General features: G+C 46.9%; 1 protein-coding gene across 1 annotated transcript in view; it reads left to right on the forward strand.

Moving 5' to 3' along the window:
* The first annotated feature begins 461 nt into the window (after positions 1-461).
* Positions 462-18,743, forward strand: part of TMEM132C (transmembrane protein 132C) — a 186,830-nt gene continuing 168,548 nt past the window's right edge. The window contains exon 1 of the mRNA XM_066331806.1: positions 462-630. Within this exon, the coding sequence (XP_066187903.1) occupies positions 462-630 (169 nt within the window). The remainder of the gene's footprint in view (positions 631-18,743) is intronic.

An 18,743-nucleotide genomic window follows, 5' to 3' on the forward strand; every position in this document is an offset into this window, starting at 1 on the left:
GGATGAGGAACAGTGCGGGGTGAGGAGCGGGGCGGGATGAGCAGCGGGAAGGGATGAGGAGAGGGGAGGGATGAGGAGGGGAGCGGAATGAGGAGCGGGGCGGGATGCGGGGTGCGGAGCGGAATGAGGAGCGGGGCGGGAGGAGGAGGAGAGGGGATGAGGAGCAGGGCGGGGTGCGGGATAAGGAGCAGTGCGGGATGAGGCGCGGGCCGGGATGCGGAGCGGGGCGGGATGAGGAGGAGCAGGGGGAAGAGCGGGGCGGGATGCGGGGCTGTGCGGGATGCAGGATAAGAAGCGGGGCGGGATGCGGGATGAGGAGCGGAGCGGGATGCGGATTGCGAGGCTGTGCGGGATGTGGGATAAGGAGCGGGATGCGGACTGCGGGCTGTGCGGGATGCGGGGTGAGGAGCGGGATGCAGACTGCGGGGCTGTGCGGGATGCGGGATAAGGAACGTGGCGGGATGCGGGATGAGGAGCGGGATGCAGACTGCGGGCTGTGCGGGATGCGGGATGAGGAGCGGGATGCAGACTGCGGGCTGTGCGGGATGCGGGGTGAGGAGCGGGATGCAGACTGCGGGCTGTGCGGGATGCGGAGCGGGATGCAGACTGCGGGCTGTGCGGGATGCGGCGGTGAGCCCGGCCGGGATGCGGCGCTCCCGGAGCTCTGCCGCGATCACGGCGCTCCTCCTGCGCCAGGGGGAGCTGCGAGAGCTGCGAACCCAGCCCGGGGATGGAATCCAGCCCCAGGATTCAGCCCCAGGATCCATCCCGGGAGCCGCAGCCCTCAAGGAAACACATCCCCGGGGTCCAGCCCCGCAATCCAAGCCGGGACCCTCCCGGCAATTCCAGCCCCGGAGCAGCTCGGCGCCTCAATCCGCCTGAGAGGAGGTTTCTCCTCGCTCCTGGGCGGCGGCTGTGCCTCGGTTATCCCGTCCGATATCCAGGACTGGCACCACCATTCCCAGAGGCGGGTCCATTCCCCGCATCCCTGGATGCAGCTCCAGGGAGCAGGAATTGTCAGCACGGGTTGGAAGCACCGGTTGAACTCCAGCTCGGTGTCAGGGGCTCCTCTGGATTAACAATTTATCCTGGGCACTGCACTCGGAAGCGGCTCTGCTTTTCCGGAGTGCAGCCTGCAACAGGAGGGACTCGAGCATTCCAAAAGCTTTGCAGGAAAATCCAAATAAGCAGCAGGGAGGTGAACAACACCTTTGGAAATATTGTATCTGACAGATATTTTGGTTCTTTAGGAGGTTCGTATGAAGACAACTAATTGTTTTAAACCAGGAACTAACTCTGAAGTCAACTGAATGCAGGGCACTAATTCAGATTGCAGAAAACATCCCCGAGTGCTTCATGGTATTCATACTTAAAGCTTATCAACAGATCTTAATTCACTTCACTTTACATAAACAAGAAGAGAAGGAGTAAGAGGGATCAGAAACATCTGTGGGTGAATCGTTCCAAAGGTTATTCACATCTATAAATATTACAAAAAACACCGGTGAAAAATGTCGTGCAAGGCACAGACTCAGTGGGTTACAGAATTCCACTGCAATAGAATCTAGAGCTCATAATTTTTGCAGCTCCCACTTTCCCAAGAGTATGTAGTCCCAGGTTATAATACTTGGATAAAACAAAGAAATAAAGAGAACAATCATTACAGAATGAAAAAAAGAGAAAATACTGCCAGGAACTTCAGTAAGTATTTACTACATGAAAATAAATACCCATTATTGGCCCTGTCCAAATTCTGCTGCATTTGCTGTCCTCAAATGAGGAAATTCATCTGTTTTTTGTCTCTAGAAGCTCACAAACCCAAACATTATTGGAAATTGAGTATTTACTACAAGTGTGGCTGTTTTGGTAGCACTGTTGGATGGTAGGATGGGAGGCCACATATTTAATCTCTTTGGTATCCATGATTTCAATATCTCCTGGGGTTTTTTAATGGTCATTTACACTTTGAGGAGTGGTTTTCTGGTCCAAAACGCCACCTCTTCAGACTGCGGGGTATCCACCCGTGGCACCCCGGGGTTTTGATGCGTAGACACTGATTGTGTTCTAGGAAAGATCAGTGACCAGCTGAGCTGATTCCTTCTGCACATATTGGTACCTGGTGATCCCCAGTCCCTGGTAAAAACATTTGTCAGCCAAAGAAATGACAATGCCAGGCCCTGTGGCAGAAAAACCCCTTTGAGATGCTCTGAATGCAAAGCCAGGCCGTGCTGTGTGCACGCAGCACACTGAGGAACTGTGAGAGATACAAGTTATATCTCTATTACCAGGATAGATGCTGACACTGGAGTGTAATAAAATCACTTTAAATGGCAATACTCCTAACTGCAAACAAAGCACAGAAGGCAGAAGAGAGATGATAATGCACCCAGGCACAGGGATGGCATTAAACTGAATGTTGAGTATTTTTTTCACTCTATTCCTTCATGTGACTTCAGATCTCTGGCAGAATTTGGGGTGCATCCCTCTGCTGTTCTTTCTTTTGGAATCTCTTGTGTTCTTTTCTTTTGGAATCTTGCAGAGATGAGGAACAACACAGGATGTGATTTCTGAATGGACACTCGCAGTGAGCTGGCCACAGTCACATTCCAAGGATTTAAAATTCTATCTTTAAAGAGAATGAGTTACAAAAATTATAATTATGAACAATTACATGAGTGAGCAGAGAGACACACAATAAACCAGATACCCACCCAGTTTAAAGAATAGCAGAAGGTAGGTGTAGAATTCCCTCTCTGCATCCATACCCAAACCACATCGGTCATTGCCATAACTGTGCCATCAGCACATTTCACACCTGAGGACCCCGAGGGACCTTGTTTAAGGTCCCACCAAAAGCCAGAGCCAGGAGAAGAGCTCACACTGGGCACTTCAAAGGGCCGTGGAGGAGCAGACACTGCTGAGGGATCACACCCAAACCCTAAACCTGCCTGAATTCCAGGGTGCTGAGCCAGGACCACCTCAAACAGAGTTACTAAAGTCACAGTTACAGACTGCACTGTGTGCTATACTCAGGTTTGTATGATAATCCTGAAGTTCTATCAGGTTATTCCTTCTGATCCACTCCTGCTGCCAGGCCAGCCTTAGGACTGGTTGACAGATTTCTGAAATTCTTTTAATATTGGAGGTCTACTTAGCACAAATTTTAGGGGTTTTTTTCTGCCTTAATCCTCCTACATTTTCATACTAAGAAATTTTTTTTTATACTTCAACTATTTTCCATTTTATGCTGAACATTCTCCATCCCGTGCACAGACCAAGACATCTTTATAGCTTTTGCACTCCCTAACAAAAAAAAAAAAAAAAAAAATAAAAAATGAAATAATAAAAAAAAAGGCAATTTGGATTGCTGTAGTACATGTTGTCATGCTCAGTCACCTACACAAAATGCTACTTCTCCAAGTATATGATCATGTTTTCACCTGAGAAATGTTGGGGAGATATATTTGATGAACAGAACTTCTGCATGACAAAATACCAATTGCACAAAACCACCCCAGCACAGGGGCTGGAGAGTTCCCCTGGCAATTGCTACCTGCACGTGGAAATAGGAGCTTGGATTTGATGGGTTTTTGCTTTCTGCTTTCATTCCTTAGCGTTGGGTCAGCGAATTGGCACGTGATTTCAACATCGTGGCTGGGAAAGTACAGAGAGGGAGCTGAGAGCCCCCAAAGGCTGCATTTTCAGCCTAAAGGACATTATATGGTACATTTGAGCATTTTTAGAGGCTGACTGACCTCAGGAAGACAACTCTGGTGCAGTCACTCTCTGAGTGTGGTCCTTATTTCCTTACAGGCTTTGCAGGGAATGTTAGACTACATGTAAGACTGAAAGTTTTGGGTTGTCTGTTAAAAGCCATGAGAACCCATAAAGGCTTCAAAACTGAAACTCCTGAGATCCTGATGTTCTGTAGATTCTGCAAACCAACCTTCAGCTGGCTAACCTGAGGAGCAGCACAATAATCACCATGAATAAAATGTCAGAATCTAACTTGAAATGTACAAACTTACTCTGGAGCCATCGAACATCACAAAAATGCAAACATATTCGGGGTGACAGATCATTTAAATGGCTTTGATTGACGTTTAGGGACATATTTTGGACTGTATCAAAGGGAGGTAATGACATTTTCTGTATTATTTAGTGTTACAGTTTCCTTGTTCAAGGCTCCCTATGTACTGTCCCCTGCCTTCAGACACACCGCTCTGTTTTTGTGTTTGCTGCTAATTGAGCTGCTGTCATAAATTGTTCACAGCAACCCATATTTTCATTATAAATGCATTAAGGAAGAAATTAATCTGGGTTCTTTGAGTGTGGTTTGTCTACTTAACTCTTTCTGTTCCTTTGGCTGAAAATGCAATCCTAAACAAATCGTCTCAGGCAGAGCTTGTACTGAAAATTCTGCATTACTGTTCCCTAGAAGGACATGAAATCAAATTTCACAGAAGTAAGAACAGTTGTAGCAAAACCTGTTCTGTCCAGACTTCTTTAGCATTTTTATCACCTTGTTATTTGACTTCTGCCTCTTATCCATGACAGTCTCTGCCAACGGACTCGAGGTGCAACTTCCAAAATTTTGTTTTCTTATGCAAGTAACGCATTGACTCCAGCTCAGACTTGATAAATAGGACCTCTACTGCCTGTCAGTACTTCTGAATAATCTCATGTTCCATCTAATTTACATCAAACTGATCTTTTTTTTTCACAATTCAAAGAAGACAGATGTTGGTGGTTTATGAATTATGATAGGATTGGGGTTTGGTCCCTTAGTGAAAGTTGCCTTGGAAAGAAATAGCATTCCTTGTCACCGTGTCTGCTTTTTCTTATAAATGAGACGAATTGTCTACATTATCTACAGATTCAAGATAGAGGACATAAATGTTTGATAGCTGCTGTGTTTTACTGTCAACTGCTGGGTTCTTATATTTAAACTCATCCAACAAGTATTTGTAGTGTCTAGCAAAATCTACAATCAACCCGAAGAGACTGAGGCAGTTACACATTTTTGAATGAGTTTTTCAACGAGAAACGCTTCTTTACACTCTTGTGGGGAAAATTACGTTGAAATTGCATCCATATGATATCCTCCCTCTGCTTTTTCCACGTTTGAATTAGCTGCTGCCGACAATAAAATCACGTAAACCGTGACAGCACAAAGCTGACAGAGTTCTCTGCAGTTCCTCCCTGGAAATCTCGGTGCTAAGGAACTCTTTCCTGACTTGGCTTTATCAAACCAGGGATAATGTCTTGCACGAACAATAGGCTTTTTAGAATCTGCCAAAATAGGCTTTACTCGTTTTGTTTAGGGTAGTATCTGCTAATAAACTTTGACACCTTTTCCAGGAACTGACTACGGATAGAACCTCAGTGATTTTGGTTGATTAGCCAGCTACAGGGGAATGGCTGCATTTGCCTGAAGGATCAGAGCCTCATTTTTGCAAGATAAAACCAGCAGATTGTGGTTTTAGCCACCATTTTGTCACAGAGTGTTTGAGGAGCGTTTTTTTTTTTTCCCTGTTTAGGTGATTTCTGCCCTCAGTACATTTCAAATACTCACCACTTCTTACCACCCTGCCCCTGCCTTGCTGTGCACCGCAGCTGTAATAAACATTATTGAAAACGTGTACACTGTTGGGCCACAAATATTTTTATTTTTTTATTTTTATTTTTTGCCACAAGAAGGAGGAAAGAGACCAGGATGCCCAGGGGAAAAGCATCAAAACCTAAAGGAACAGGGATGAAACTGAGTTATGATGATCCCGTGAGTTATGTAGGGAAGATGGGACTGAAACAGGGATGGAATGTTGGGAAGACAGGACTGAAACAGGGATGGAATGTTGGGAAGATGGGACTGAAACAGGGATGGAATGTTGGAAAGACGGGACTGAAACAGGGATGGAATGTTGGGAAGATGGGATTGAAACAGGGATGGAATGTTGGGAAGACGGGACTGAAACAGGGATTAAACGTTGGGAAGACGGGACTGAAATAGGGATGGAATGTTGGGAAGACGGGACTGAAATAGGGATGGAATGTTGGGAAGACGGGACTGAAACAGGGATTAAACGTTGGGAAGATGGCACTGAAGACGTGTACAAAAGGCAAACCAAGAGGCTGAGGAGGAGGAGGTGGGGAAACCCAGATGGGGCAAACCGGGATGGGCCAAGACGGGGCAAACAGGGGCCGGCCCGGCGATTTCTCGGCGGGTTTCCCTGTGCCCGGAGAGGAAGGCACACAGGGCGCTCCCTGCCTTTGACAGGGCTCTTTTCTCCGGCGGTCTGCGGTTCTCTCCGCGGCAGCGGCCGGGGAGGGAGCGCTCGGTCCGTGCCCACGGAGCTGCTCCCAGCACAGATGCCGTGCTGGGCTGTTTCGTTTCTTCCTTATCTTCGGAGGTTCTGCCCAATGTCCTTGTGGCCCGGAGCCCCTCTCAGCCCCTCTCGGCCCCTCACCGCCGTGTCACGGCCCCGGCCGCGGGTGGCCGGCTCCCGGAGTCCCCGTCCCCTCCCGCCCCCGAGGGTGGGGCTCGGCGCTTCCCCCTCCCTCCGGCCCCGCGGCCCTCCCTGTCTCCTCCCCGGGAAAAGTGTCGGGGCTCGCCGCTGCCGCTCATAAAGCGGTGGGGAGCGGCCGGGGGCGGATAGCGGCCGTGGGGACGCCGCTCCGCGCACCTTCCCCGCCCTTTGCCCGCCCGCTTCCGAAGTTTGGCCCGGGGAGCGTCGGCGGTGCCGGACAGCGGGGAGCCGCCGTGGGCGCTGCCCCTGCCCGCCGGGTTAGCGCGGAGCGGAGCGCGGAGAGCTGAGCGCGGAGCGGAGCGCGGAGCACTAACCGCGGAGCGGAGCGCGGAGAGCCGAGCGTGGAGCACTAACCGCGGAGCATTAAGAGCACTAACCGCGGAGCAGAGCGCGGAGCACTGACTGCGGAGCACTAAGAGCACGAAGCGCGGAGCGGAGCAGAGCGCGGAGCACTAGCAGCACTGACCGCGGAGCAGAGCGTGGAACACTAACTGCGGAGCACTGACCGCGGAGCGGAGCAGATCGCGGAGCACTAGGAGCACTGACCGCGGAGCACTGACCGCGGAGCACTGACCGCGGAGCACCAGGAGCACTGACCGCGGAGCACTAGCAGCACTGACCGCGGAGCACCAGGAGCACTGACCGCGGAGCACTAGCAGCACTGACCGCGGAGCACTAGCAGCACTGACCGCGGAGCACTAGCAGCACTGACCGCGGAGCACTAGCAGCACTGACCGAGGAGCACTAGCAGCACTGACCGCGGAGCGGAGCGGGCCGCGCTGGGAGCGATGGCGCGGGCGGCGGCAGCGGAGAGCTAACGGCGGAGGAGCCCCGGAGGCCGGGGCCGGGCGGGACGCGGCGCTCGGCAGCCCCCGGGCAGCCCCTGGGCTCGGCATGGCGCGGGCGGCCGGGCTGCTGCTCGGAGCGCTGCTCTGCGGAGGTGAGCGGCGCGGAGCGGGCACCAGTTGATCGCGCACGGGCGGCTCCCAGTCCTCCCCGAGGCCGGAGCGCTCTTGTCAGCGTGCGAACGGAGCCATCCCTTCCTCCTCTTCCCCCTGCCCGTCCTTTAAATCCTGCCTCTCTCCCTGCTGCTTTCTGTCCGCCCGCTTGTGTGAATGTGGGAAACCTTGCCGAGCTGGCGTGTGTCTGACATGAGGAACGGGCAAAGTTTACTTTGGTCCTCGAGGATGGCGATTTGACAGATGCATGTTAGTTAGTGCGTGGTGTTAAAGGGGAGGGGGTCGGAGCGGAATTTGGGCAGCGGTGAAAGCTCCGAGAGCAGCGCGGTGACAGTGCTCGGGAATAGCATCCTTTAAATTCTATTGGAATTGTGCGGTGGTGGCTGGATGGAGGAGCTGTCACCTGGGTTGGACAAGACGCTTGTTATCTTGATTAAAGGGACAGCCGAGGAACAGGTTCGGCTTAGCAGAGAGGTCGTTTGAGCGATCCCCTGGTTTTCCTCGTCGCTGGAGTTCTGTGATGGGAGAGTTCCTCTGACAAAGGCCAGTCTCCCGTGAAGGGGCTCAGGGTGCAGGCAGTGCAGGCTCCCGGGGGGATTTCTGTGCAGAGCAGTGGGTGACTGCCGTGCCTCCACACTTCTTGTTCCCTCGCTCAGACGAGACGCGGTGGCTGGGGATGCTTTATTAAACCGTGCGCTCCTCTCCGTCTGGGTGGGAGGGTGGGGAAACTTCTGAGCTATCTGCAATGCCTGCTGTTGTTGCCATTGCTAGGAATAAAAACATAATTTTGCCCTTTATCCTGCCGGTATTAGTGGTGCTCTTTGACTGTGTTAAGAAGATTACTCCTAAAAAGACTCTTCATTGTTTAGCTCGGTGCGGTCCTGCCAGCCTCTCTCCCAGGGCAGGCGATTGTCAGAGATCCAGAAGTATCTCAAGTGTGAAGCAAGAGCAGGATCAGGAGGAATCCATAAAGGGACTTTTCCCACCCCGATGGGCAGGGAAAACAAAGCACTTGGCAGCAAATGGCACGGCCTCTTAATGCCGGTCACTTCAATGTGCATTAAAACCACCGGACAGCCCCAGTGACTTTGACACGCTCTGAAAGTGTCGATGTGAAGAGCCTGAAATGCAGGTTTGTGCTCTGCCTGCTGTAGCCTGGAGGTGAGGGTTGGATCAGCCTCGTGCTGGCCTTCGGAGGCTGAAGGTTTGTGGGTTTTGTGGGGCTGCTTTGACAGTGACGAGCACATCCTCTGCCAGGAGCGTTTAACGAGCTGAGTTAGGCACCACTGTGAGGACATCCTCTATGAAAGTACTGATCCAACAGAAACAGGAGGTTATGATTGTTGGTAAAGGCAAGAGAAAGTGCTCCAGGGAGAGTTTTTAAACAAGCCAACTCCTTGAGCCATTTGTCCCTGCTGGAAGGAGGCTCATCCATGGAGGAGAGGAGTCGGGAGCGGTGTCCCAGCCAGGCGCTGCTGCCCCGGGGCTCTGCTGCGCCAGAAGGAAAGACAAAATATTACTTTCCTCTTCAGGGAAGAAAAAGCAGAGGTTGTGAGCCGGGGGATTGGCCTCTCAGCATTGTTGGGCGCTGTATGATTTAGAAAAGAGCCACTTAATTAAACTTATTTAATAAGGTGTTTGTATAGTTTCCCGTGGAGCTTTAATGAGCATTTCATTGGCGCTCCCCTCGTGTATTTGCAGTCTCTTTGTTGGCGTGTGAGGATAGTGATTGTTCTTGAGAGCTAAAGTCCAACTAAATGAAAGTCACTTTATAGCTCGCAAGCAAAAACGTTTGTAAATGTGCTGAGAAACTTACTGTTATAGACAACTTGTCATTTGCTATTTAAAGAGCTATATTTACTTCTCTAAACTCATTAGCATCTCCTATCAGGCTTGAATTTCTAAGGAAATTCTCCTGAAATGTTGCCTTAGGCCTCAGTGTGCCATTATGCTGGGGTTATTATCTGGCCAATAATGTTAATTCATTCAATCTCAAGAAAGAAGCTTGGCATTTCATTTAAGCCATGCCTCTAGTCAGACCGGGATGTAGAAAAGTCAGCGTGCAAAAGTGCTCTTGCATTTAGGTGCCAGCACGTGTTTTACATCCCAATTATTGGATGGCTTGCTCCTTAGGTGGAGAGGATGTGTGTGAAATTGTATTTACATAAGTAAATCCCGAGTGTATATATATTCCTTTCAGGAAATGACCTCTTTTCAGCAAAGTGCTAATGCATGTGCTTAAGCCCCTTTATAGGCTATAGGAGGTATTCATGAGCCTGAAGGGAGACTATTTATTTATTTTCAGAGCTTTTCTGAGGCCGAGTGCAAATGTGAACACACACGTACAGGTTCACTTCATTTTGGAATGGATGGATAAGTGGGAATCTTCATTTTTTCCCATTAGCAGCGGGCTAGAACCAGGCTCACAGGATCTGCAGGAAGCCCTAAAACAAAGCTTTTAAGGATGCACAGCTCGAGAAGTGATTCGTTTGCACAAGGATCTGTAAGTGCAAGGAAGTGTTGGACAGGAGCAGCTGTTAAAGGTGCACGGAGGCAGCAGGATTTGGGGTCCAGAAGCAGCCTTGGAGCACAAATGCAAACACAGCTGTGCATGCAGAGGTTGGCACAGCCGCTGCCAGGGTTCTGCTCTGCCCTTCCTCATCCCACATCCTTCTTCTGGTTACACTGCAGGGACACTGATGGAGGCTCTTTATCCTGAATATTCATTCTGATTTTAAATTAATCAAGCAGCGAGGTTTGTTTTTTTTTTTTTTTTTTAATATCTTATTTTGGAAGTTCAGTAGCATGGCACGCCCTACTGTTACAGAAAACTTCCCAAATTTCCTTTTTCTCAATTTCCTCACGTTAGTGCTCACCAAGAGCCCAGCAGGAACTTGCATTATGTTAAATTATAGCTGCATGGAGTTTATATAAGTGGCTAATCTCTCTTCTGGATAGAACCCTTTCAAAGTGGAGATAGTGCTGTTAATATTCCACTTTACTTTGTTTTCATATTTGGTAGTAGATCAAAGTTTATTAGACACTGTACTTACCTAGTAAAACAGCCAGCAGTTGTGCTACAAATGGCTGTTCAAAGCTGCTTTAAGTGCACGACTGTGATATAAAATATCATCCCTGTAATCGCTTTTCTAATGCAGAAATGTGGGTCTGCCTCTTGAATTGCAGAACCAAATGTCTGTGTAAAATTAGGCGCTAAACAGCACGAGGTTATATTTTCTTAAATGGCCAAATATTAGTAAGTGTTGACAAACCCTGTTCATTGGGATGAAGGGATGGGGTTTTGTTGTGAATGGGGATTTAGTTCCGTGTTTTTGAACTCTAATGGCAAAGCAGAAGTTCAGCACTGCTGAAAAGGTGGCGTGTGAGGAATAGCCAGAAACTCCGTGAATAAATGACAAATTTGCCAAAAGTGCTGGAATGCAAACCTCCCTGGTTAGAGTTTTCAAGGTAATGCCCCTCTGCAGTAAATCTTTCAGAGCTTTTGTTCCCAGGTGTGGTTAAGGCTGTGTCTATCTAAGACAGTTAAGTGACAAATAAATTAATTAAAGCCTGCAATCTTCAGGGTGTGATCAATGCCATTAAAAAGGTGTCAGAGATTTCTTGTGCAGAATCCCAGTTTTCTCCAGGGACAACTTTTTCTTTGCATGCAAGTTTGTGCAGATTTTTGGCAGGGGTTCATATCTGGCAGCCCCCACTAGATGTGCCCAGGGACACAAAAAGCATATTATGATAAAAAGATGTAAAGTGGCAACAAAATTGAGACAACTGGTGTGTAAGGGCAGTAATAGAAAGAAAAACAAAAACAAAACCCCCAAAAAAACCCAAAAAGGGATGTTAAAAAAGTAAATGTGAAGGAAAGCAAATGCATGTTGTGGGTGACTTCCATGATTGCCACTTTGGTGAAAGACTTGACCCTGCCTCAGCCACCTTGTCCAGTGGGACTTTTGGGTTTGTTTAGGAGCTAAGCACTCCAGTGATAAAAACACAGGAGTGTTTTGGGGTGCTGCAAGGTGTTAGTTTAAGGTATCTGGCTGAAATTTGACTTGCCTGTCCTTCGCAGTCATTAGCAATAACTTTCTGGCCAGAAAAAGTTGGTTTTTTTCTAGTTCCAAGTCTTGTCCTGACTTGCTCTTAGAGGCCCAAGTCCTTTATATTTTATTCAGCCTTCCTTACAGACTCAGTACCCTGGCAAAACAGTTTCACAGTGTTCAGCTCTTCAAGCAGTTGTACTGTTTTGTGTTCTGTGGACTGGCTCAGGCTCTAGTGACAGATGTGACCCCTTTGAAACAGGGACGGACAAATGGTGCATTGAAAGTTCAGAGCTTCTGCAGTCTCCTCACTTAGAGGTATCTGGTAAAAAGCCTGCGGATGCATCTCGCTTTGGAAAGAGTTTCAGCCCAGCAGTGCCTGTGTTTTAGTTAGCAAATGGAAATACTCTCTCTCTCTCTCTCTCTTCATCTATTTGTTCACTTTTTTTTGGGTCAATACACAGCCTCGGGTCAGCATTTTTCTTTTCAGCTGTATCTAGTGAAATGACCCAGTGAGTGTGCTCTGCTCTTTACCTTGCTAGTCTAAAGCATATTAATCTGTCGAGCTGGGATCCCATAAACAAAGTGTCATCCCCATCACTAAAATCACTGGCAGCTTCGCAGCCCTGGTCAATTAAGTGAACTTCTCGTTAGGGAAAAGCACATTGGGACTAAGTGGTTCTTTGCCACTGCACTTAGGAAATGTGCTAATGTCTTCCAGTTGCAGCACTGACATCTTGGGTCAGTAACTCGGTGCTTGGAGACAGCCTTTTCTGGCACTTTTGGGTTGGTTTTTTTTTTGCTTGAATAACAGAGATCATGCTACTCCTAGTGCCACTGTCATTAGCCAGAGCCTCCTCTTACAAATGTGCAGTTTTAGCAGCTTGACAGATGGGAGCAGCCACACAAATCCCCTGAAGTGGGCACTTTTATTGCACCCTGCTGCAGGAATTTAACCCGATTTTGCCATCCACTGGGGTTCCAAGAGTCATGGGTGAGGTCAGATGTCTTTTTTTTGTTGTTGTTGTTGTTAATTATTTCTGCTCATGTCTTACTTTCAATATTCTCCAGTTGTTGTGAAGTTTCTAGAATTTTGCAGAAGAGCAATGTGAAATTTACAGTATTTTTATCATAATTACATTAATGGCTGTAGCCAAAATGTCTGTGTTTGGTGCTTTTGGTTGTTTATTTCTCTATAAAACCACCACCCTGCTCTGGCTTGCCCTTTCCAATACCAACCAACTAAGCCCCAAAACAGTGGTTAGGAATTTGACATTTATGTGAGGACTTTGAAGGTAACTAAGAAGGTGAAGTTTGAGAGAGTTGCTTTTTGATGAAAAAAAAAAAAAAAAAACAAAAAACAAATTTTGAAATAAGTTTATGCTTTTGGATAGAAAAATAAAAAAAAAGACTTAATTGTTTCCTGAGTACATTTAAACATCAGATTTTCTGTGCTCAAAGAGGAAATCTCAAGTAAATAAAAGAAACGAATGTAATTTACAGGACAGTTTGCTTCTTAAATTGGGCTTGCATCCCAAATTTATTTAGATGATTTCTCTATTTTTAGTGAACTATTTCACATAAAGGGACCATTCTGACTTCAAGTAGATGTATTCAGCTACAAACTGACAAATATTCTATTAATGTTTTTCTGTAATATTGTACTGCTGCTACAAAAACGAACTGTTTAACTGCAGCGACAAGATTTGTCATCCCAAAGGACTTCTGAAAAGCATTGTAACTTCATGTAGCCACTTAATTTTTTCCTTCTGATTAAGAGTGAAAGTTAACTTTTGAAGTGTTGCTTTCTGTCCTTGTGGAATTCCATTTTCTAAGCAGTTGTATTGCCCGGGGGTGCTGTTCCTCACCGGCCTGAGCCAGGGGAAAATGATGCTGCCAGGTTTCTGCCCTCTCCCAAACTGAGCCACCCTCTCCTTGTGCCAACCCTGGGCTCCTCTAATTCCTCTGGAAATTGCTTCAGGGGAGATAAAGCACGGAAAATACACCTTTTTTTGTTTTGTTTTGTTTTGTTTAAATAAAGAGTGAGTTTGTATCACCTTGGGATCAAGTTACTGCTTGAATAAGCAAGAAGAGGTGAGGGACAGCAGAGCTGAGCTGGGTCCTGCAGCAGTTGCAGTGGTTTGGTTAATTTGTCCCTGGGACACTCCAGGATGGAAAAAAAATTAAAAAAAAAAAGGGATTGTTCTGGGAGTTGCTTCCATCATATATCCACTGCAGGATATTAAACACTGAGAGGTTAGAGAACATGAGAGGCACTCTGTAAACGATGCAGCTTTGATTTCTGTCTCAGGTGGAGGTTTTTTTTTTTTTTCCCCCTCATTTTGCTGGTTCTGTATCATGCTGAACAAATAAAAGTGAGCCTTGCATTAATATACTGCCATTTCCTCGTGCAGGTAGAATGTGCTTTTTGATGCTTCAGATAAAGCTGTTTTCCTGAGCTCAGACCAAACACACACCGTCCCCAAAACCACACACCCCATCCCCAAAACCACACACCCCATCCCCAAAACCACACACCCCATCCCCAAAACCACACACCCCATCCCCAAAACCACACACCCCATCCCCAAAACCACACACCCCATCCCCAAAAACACACACCCCATCCCCAAAAACACACACCCCATCCCCAAAAACACACACCCCATCCCCAAAAACACACACCCCATCCCCAAAAACACACACCCCATCCCCAAAAACACACACCCCATCCCCAAAAACACACACCCCATCCCCAAAAACACACACCCCATCCCCAAAAACACACCCCATCCCCAAAAACACACCCCATCCCCAAACACACACCCCATCCCCAAACACACACCCCATCCCCAAACACACACCCCATCACCAAAACCACCCCATCCCCAAAAACACACCCCATCCCCAAAAACACACCCCATCCCCAAAAAAACACCCCATCCCCAAAAAAACACCCCATCCCCAAAAAAACACACCATCACCAAAAACACACACCATCCCCAAAAACACACACCATCACGAAAAACACACACCATCACCAAAAACACACACCCCATCACCACCCCCACAACAAACCAACAAAAACAGCCCCCAAACCCTGAGTTCTTACCCTGTTATTTCAAACAGCATTGGTAGCACCACTTCTCATTAGAGTTGTCATTAGGAGAGCTCGGGTTTAGTCTCTTAGAAATTCCCCAACCATTAACTGTTTCAGCTGAAGTATTCTGTGCCAAGCATCTGCCTCAGATTGAATAATTTTTTTTTTCTTTTCCAGAACTTCAGCCAAGAATTCAGTGGTTTACAAGAGCAGAGCTCATGGAGGGGGGTGGGGGGTAAAAACTCTGGATTTTCCTTTGTTTAGGGAGAATTGTTGACCTCTTGTTTGAGAAGCACTGATGATCCATGCCAGGAGGAGACCTGGGAGAGAGAACAGGGATTGGATGGGATGTCAAGTTAGCAACGTTTGAAAGGATAATTTTGTTGATGCTGTTTTACACCACAACCACACAGACTGTGAGATCCAGAATTCTGAAAATGGCTCCTTTATTTCTGGGCTGTGTCTCCCTTTTATACCATTCCCCACAGCCCAATCTGATTGGTGACACAGAGACAAACCTCTTCACTGCCATTGCTCAGAGCACAGGGACATCAAGGAGAAGTCCCTCCTGGGGAAAGGGATGAATAACATAGGGACAGCTCCAAAAACATTTCTCCTGGGCACAGAAAACTCCCTGGGGAAGGAATTTCAGAAACCCAGAACACCTCAGGCACAAACCAGGGCTACACCTTGTCACCAGGTGGAACCTCCCTCAGGTGGGCACAGAGCCCAGCCCTGCTGCTTTGTGATTTAATTACCAATGTTAATTGCTGCTGTCTGCAGCTGAATTACCCTGTCAGTCATTGTACAACCCCCTCAGACTTGTTTGGGGGCTGAAGCCTGACCAGTGCCTGTGTTTGCTGTGAAATCTCTTTGATCCACACGTTCATTTCCAGCCCTCCTTGGCTTGGTGCTGTGGGTGTGCTGCTGCAGACAATAATTATGCCTTATCCATCTTTATTCTTTTAAATAGTTTCTTTTTCATGACTTGAAGTGGAGGGTTTTTTATTTTTTTTTTCACTTTCCAATTTCATATCTCTCTGGAAACAGCCAGAATGTTTGATTTTTTTGTGCGGTAGAATCAAATGACCTCTCACTCTGCTGGCATGAAATAAAGAGTAGCAAATAGAACAAATAACTACTGTGGGGAAGTTAATACAGTATTGACTTCTCAATACCTGTTAATTTTCACTGATCAGAACATGAGGGAAGAGGGAGGTTGAATCTGGCTGCCCCTTAGTGAGGGGTGGATACCCACTTGTGAATAAAAAAAACTCATGAGAGTTTCAATTTTGCTACAGATTTATGTAAAAAAAAATCTTACAGAGATTAGATTTGTATTACAGCTTTGTCATAGTTCCTAGCACACTTTGTTGTTATTCCTTGCATTCCCACATTTTTAATAAGTCTAATCTAGGCTTTCTCCATCTCTGCTCTTTTGGTGGGATGTGAAATTTGATGATGTTTCATGGCTCCAGCATGGAGCTGTTCAGATGGAGAAGATGCTTCTCTTTGTGTCCAGCTGTAATTTGGGATTTAAACTCCACTCATACTCATATGGGTGGTCCAACCAGAAAAGGTTTTCTGGGCAGTGTCTGTGCTGTGGAATGTTTGTTGGGTGACTTGGTGTGTGCCAGGCTTTGGCACCCCTGGCCAAGGAGAGCTGCACCTGCCTGACCCGAGTGTAAAACCTCCTGGAAAAGCTGATGTGACACTGCATGGGCTTGGGATTCTTCCTGGCTGGGCCTCTCATGTCTGTCCTGCTCTGTCTGCAAATCTTTGTCTTTTGGATGGCCTTATTTCTACTACTAAAAATGAGAAGTTGTGTTTGATTTGGCAGAGTGATTAATTGCTGTATTTTCCATCTTTTGTAGGTGCTCAAAAAGACAGTGTTTCATGACAGATGTTACTGAGCTCGTGCTGTACCAAATGCCTTTGTGCTTCTCTTTTTCATAATTACACCCTTGATAATTCCAGGAAGAAATCTATTCAAGGAATTCAGAAGCAGGGAACTCTCTTCCCATGTATATGTGTTGAACATGGTCCCTTGTCATTCCATCTCAGGGAGAAAAGGGAAGAGCAAGGAATTGTGAGTGGTGTTCCCTGTTTTCTGTAATTCTCTCCCCAGCTGTCTGTGCAGATGTGGATGCTGGGGTAACCTGTCACATTTCATTTGTTCATCTGTAAAATGGAAATGACTTGATTACCGTTTTTATCGTCATGTGCATAGGAAATTTTTTTTTTTTTTTACTTTGGGGTAAATTGCAAGGTCTTTTTACCACAGTACCTGCAGCTGATCGGGGAGCGCTGTGAATTATTGCTGCTCCATTTTTACTGAGGGACAGCCCCACTCTGAGAAAGGATCAGGATCACATGATAGTGCTCAACAATTCACTGCAGGTGCCCATTAGTTCCATTTTCATATCGATCCCATAAGCTGATGTGCTGTGCTTTGGAATGTCAGCAAGCTGGTCAAAGGGAATTTTTTTTCCCCTATTGTGTGTGACGTAATGGCATTAGAATATTCTCCTTTTGCCTTTGGAGCGGCGTGAGCAGTCTGGAGATAAAAGGGTGGCTCTGGCTGGTCTTGAAAGACAAATGTGGAAACACCTATGGTGCAAGGTCCAGCTGGAAGGTCTTTATTGCATCAGAGCCTCGTTCAAAGCTCCAGGGATTCGTGTGTTGCCGTGGCTATTTCACGGATTAAATTTGGATATCGCTGTAGTTCAGGCTCAAAGCTTCACAAGTCCTCAAAGCTTCGGGCTCCCATTGAACTTTAGTCTTGGTTTTGAAAATTCATTTAGAATTAAATTAGCTGTGGCGATGAAAACTGTGGCACTTTAATAGGAATCATCAGATGACATTTAAACATGATCCTGTAGTGCAGTCATGTCAGAACTGGTTTGAGGTAAGAAAACCGTGCCTTCAGGCAACATCGTTCAGGAAAGTCACAAAATGCAAATGGTTCCTTTGAACAGAACTTACAGTGGTTTGTTTATGTTTTGGGAAGAGAGAAAGGATCCACTTTTGTCAGCTGGTGAGATGTGGGAATTGGAATTGGATCCCAAGTGCCTCGAAAATCTGGATGCTGATCTGGAGCCTGAAATGCATCTCTCAGCTTTATAGAGCAAATCAGTTCAGCAGTGCTGCCCAACCCGTTCAGACTTCAGCAATGTTCTGACCTTCCTGTGCACTTTGTGCCTCTTGCACCTCCTCCCTTTTTTTTCCTTTAGTGAGGCTGTGTCGGAGTGGAGCCGGGGGTCTGCAGGGCTTATTCATTTCTCCAGACTCTTCCTAGTTCATTATTTTACGACTGTGGACTTTTCCGAAGCTGAAGATGAGCTTTCAGTGTTAGAACCTGTGCACAAACACCTGCCAAGTCACTGGCACGGGCTGCTGGCTGACAGGGTTGATTTATCTAACAAGTCATGGTTGCTTGGTAAAGTGCCTTCAGCCCACCTTGTTTTCCATCCAATTCCAGTGAACAAAACTGGATGTGATGTGTCAGACTTTCAGAGTGTTACTCACAGACAGATAATAGTTTAGGGTGATTTTTTCCCCCTCAGCATTTACATATTCCTTTGTTGGAAGAGGGGGAAGTTCAGGGTGCCAGGTATAATTGGGCGCTGCTAGACTGTGTCAGAGTTGAAGTGGTTTTGGAAATTTTTTCTCTTTTCATGATGATTATTCTCTTTATAAGTGATAGGTGCAGTTCAAATAGAACTATTTCAGTGTCCTTCATGAGAGGATGCTTGAAACAATTAATCTGAGTCCCTTTGCTCAGCTTATTAAAGCCCATTTAGTGCAAATTATTTGGCTGTTACAAGTAGAGGCATTTTGGATGTATTTATCCATGATTACTGATTTGGTTTTCACCTGTAAGGAAATCAAATGTAACCAGAATTTTCCTTACTCTGCCCTGTGTCTTGCAGTAGCCTTTGCACAGTCTCTGGACTCAGAGAGAAGCTCAGTTTCAGTGGGATTTTGCTCTGGAGTTTTATCAGCACAGCAGTTACCCATTTCATCTCTGACTTTACCCAATAATAGTCCAGGTGCTGGTTTCTGGCTTCACCTGATGCTGAGAAGCCCTGAGTGTCAGTGTTCTTTC

This window comes from Sylvia atricapilla, chromosome 17 (genome assembly GCF_009819655.1).
Source record: "Sylvia atricapilla isolate bSylAtr1 chromosome 17, bSylAtr1.pri, whole genome shotgun sequence".
Classification (NCBI taxonomy): domain Eukaryota; kingdom Metazoa; phylum Chordata; class Aves; order Passeriformes; family Sylviidae; genus Sylvia; species Sylvia atricapilla.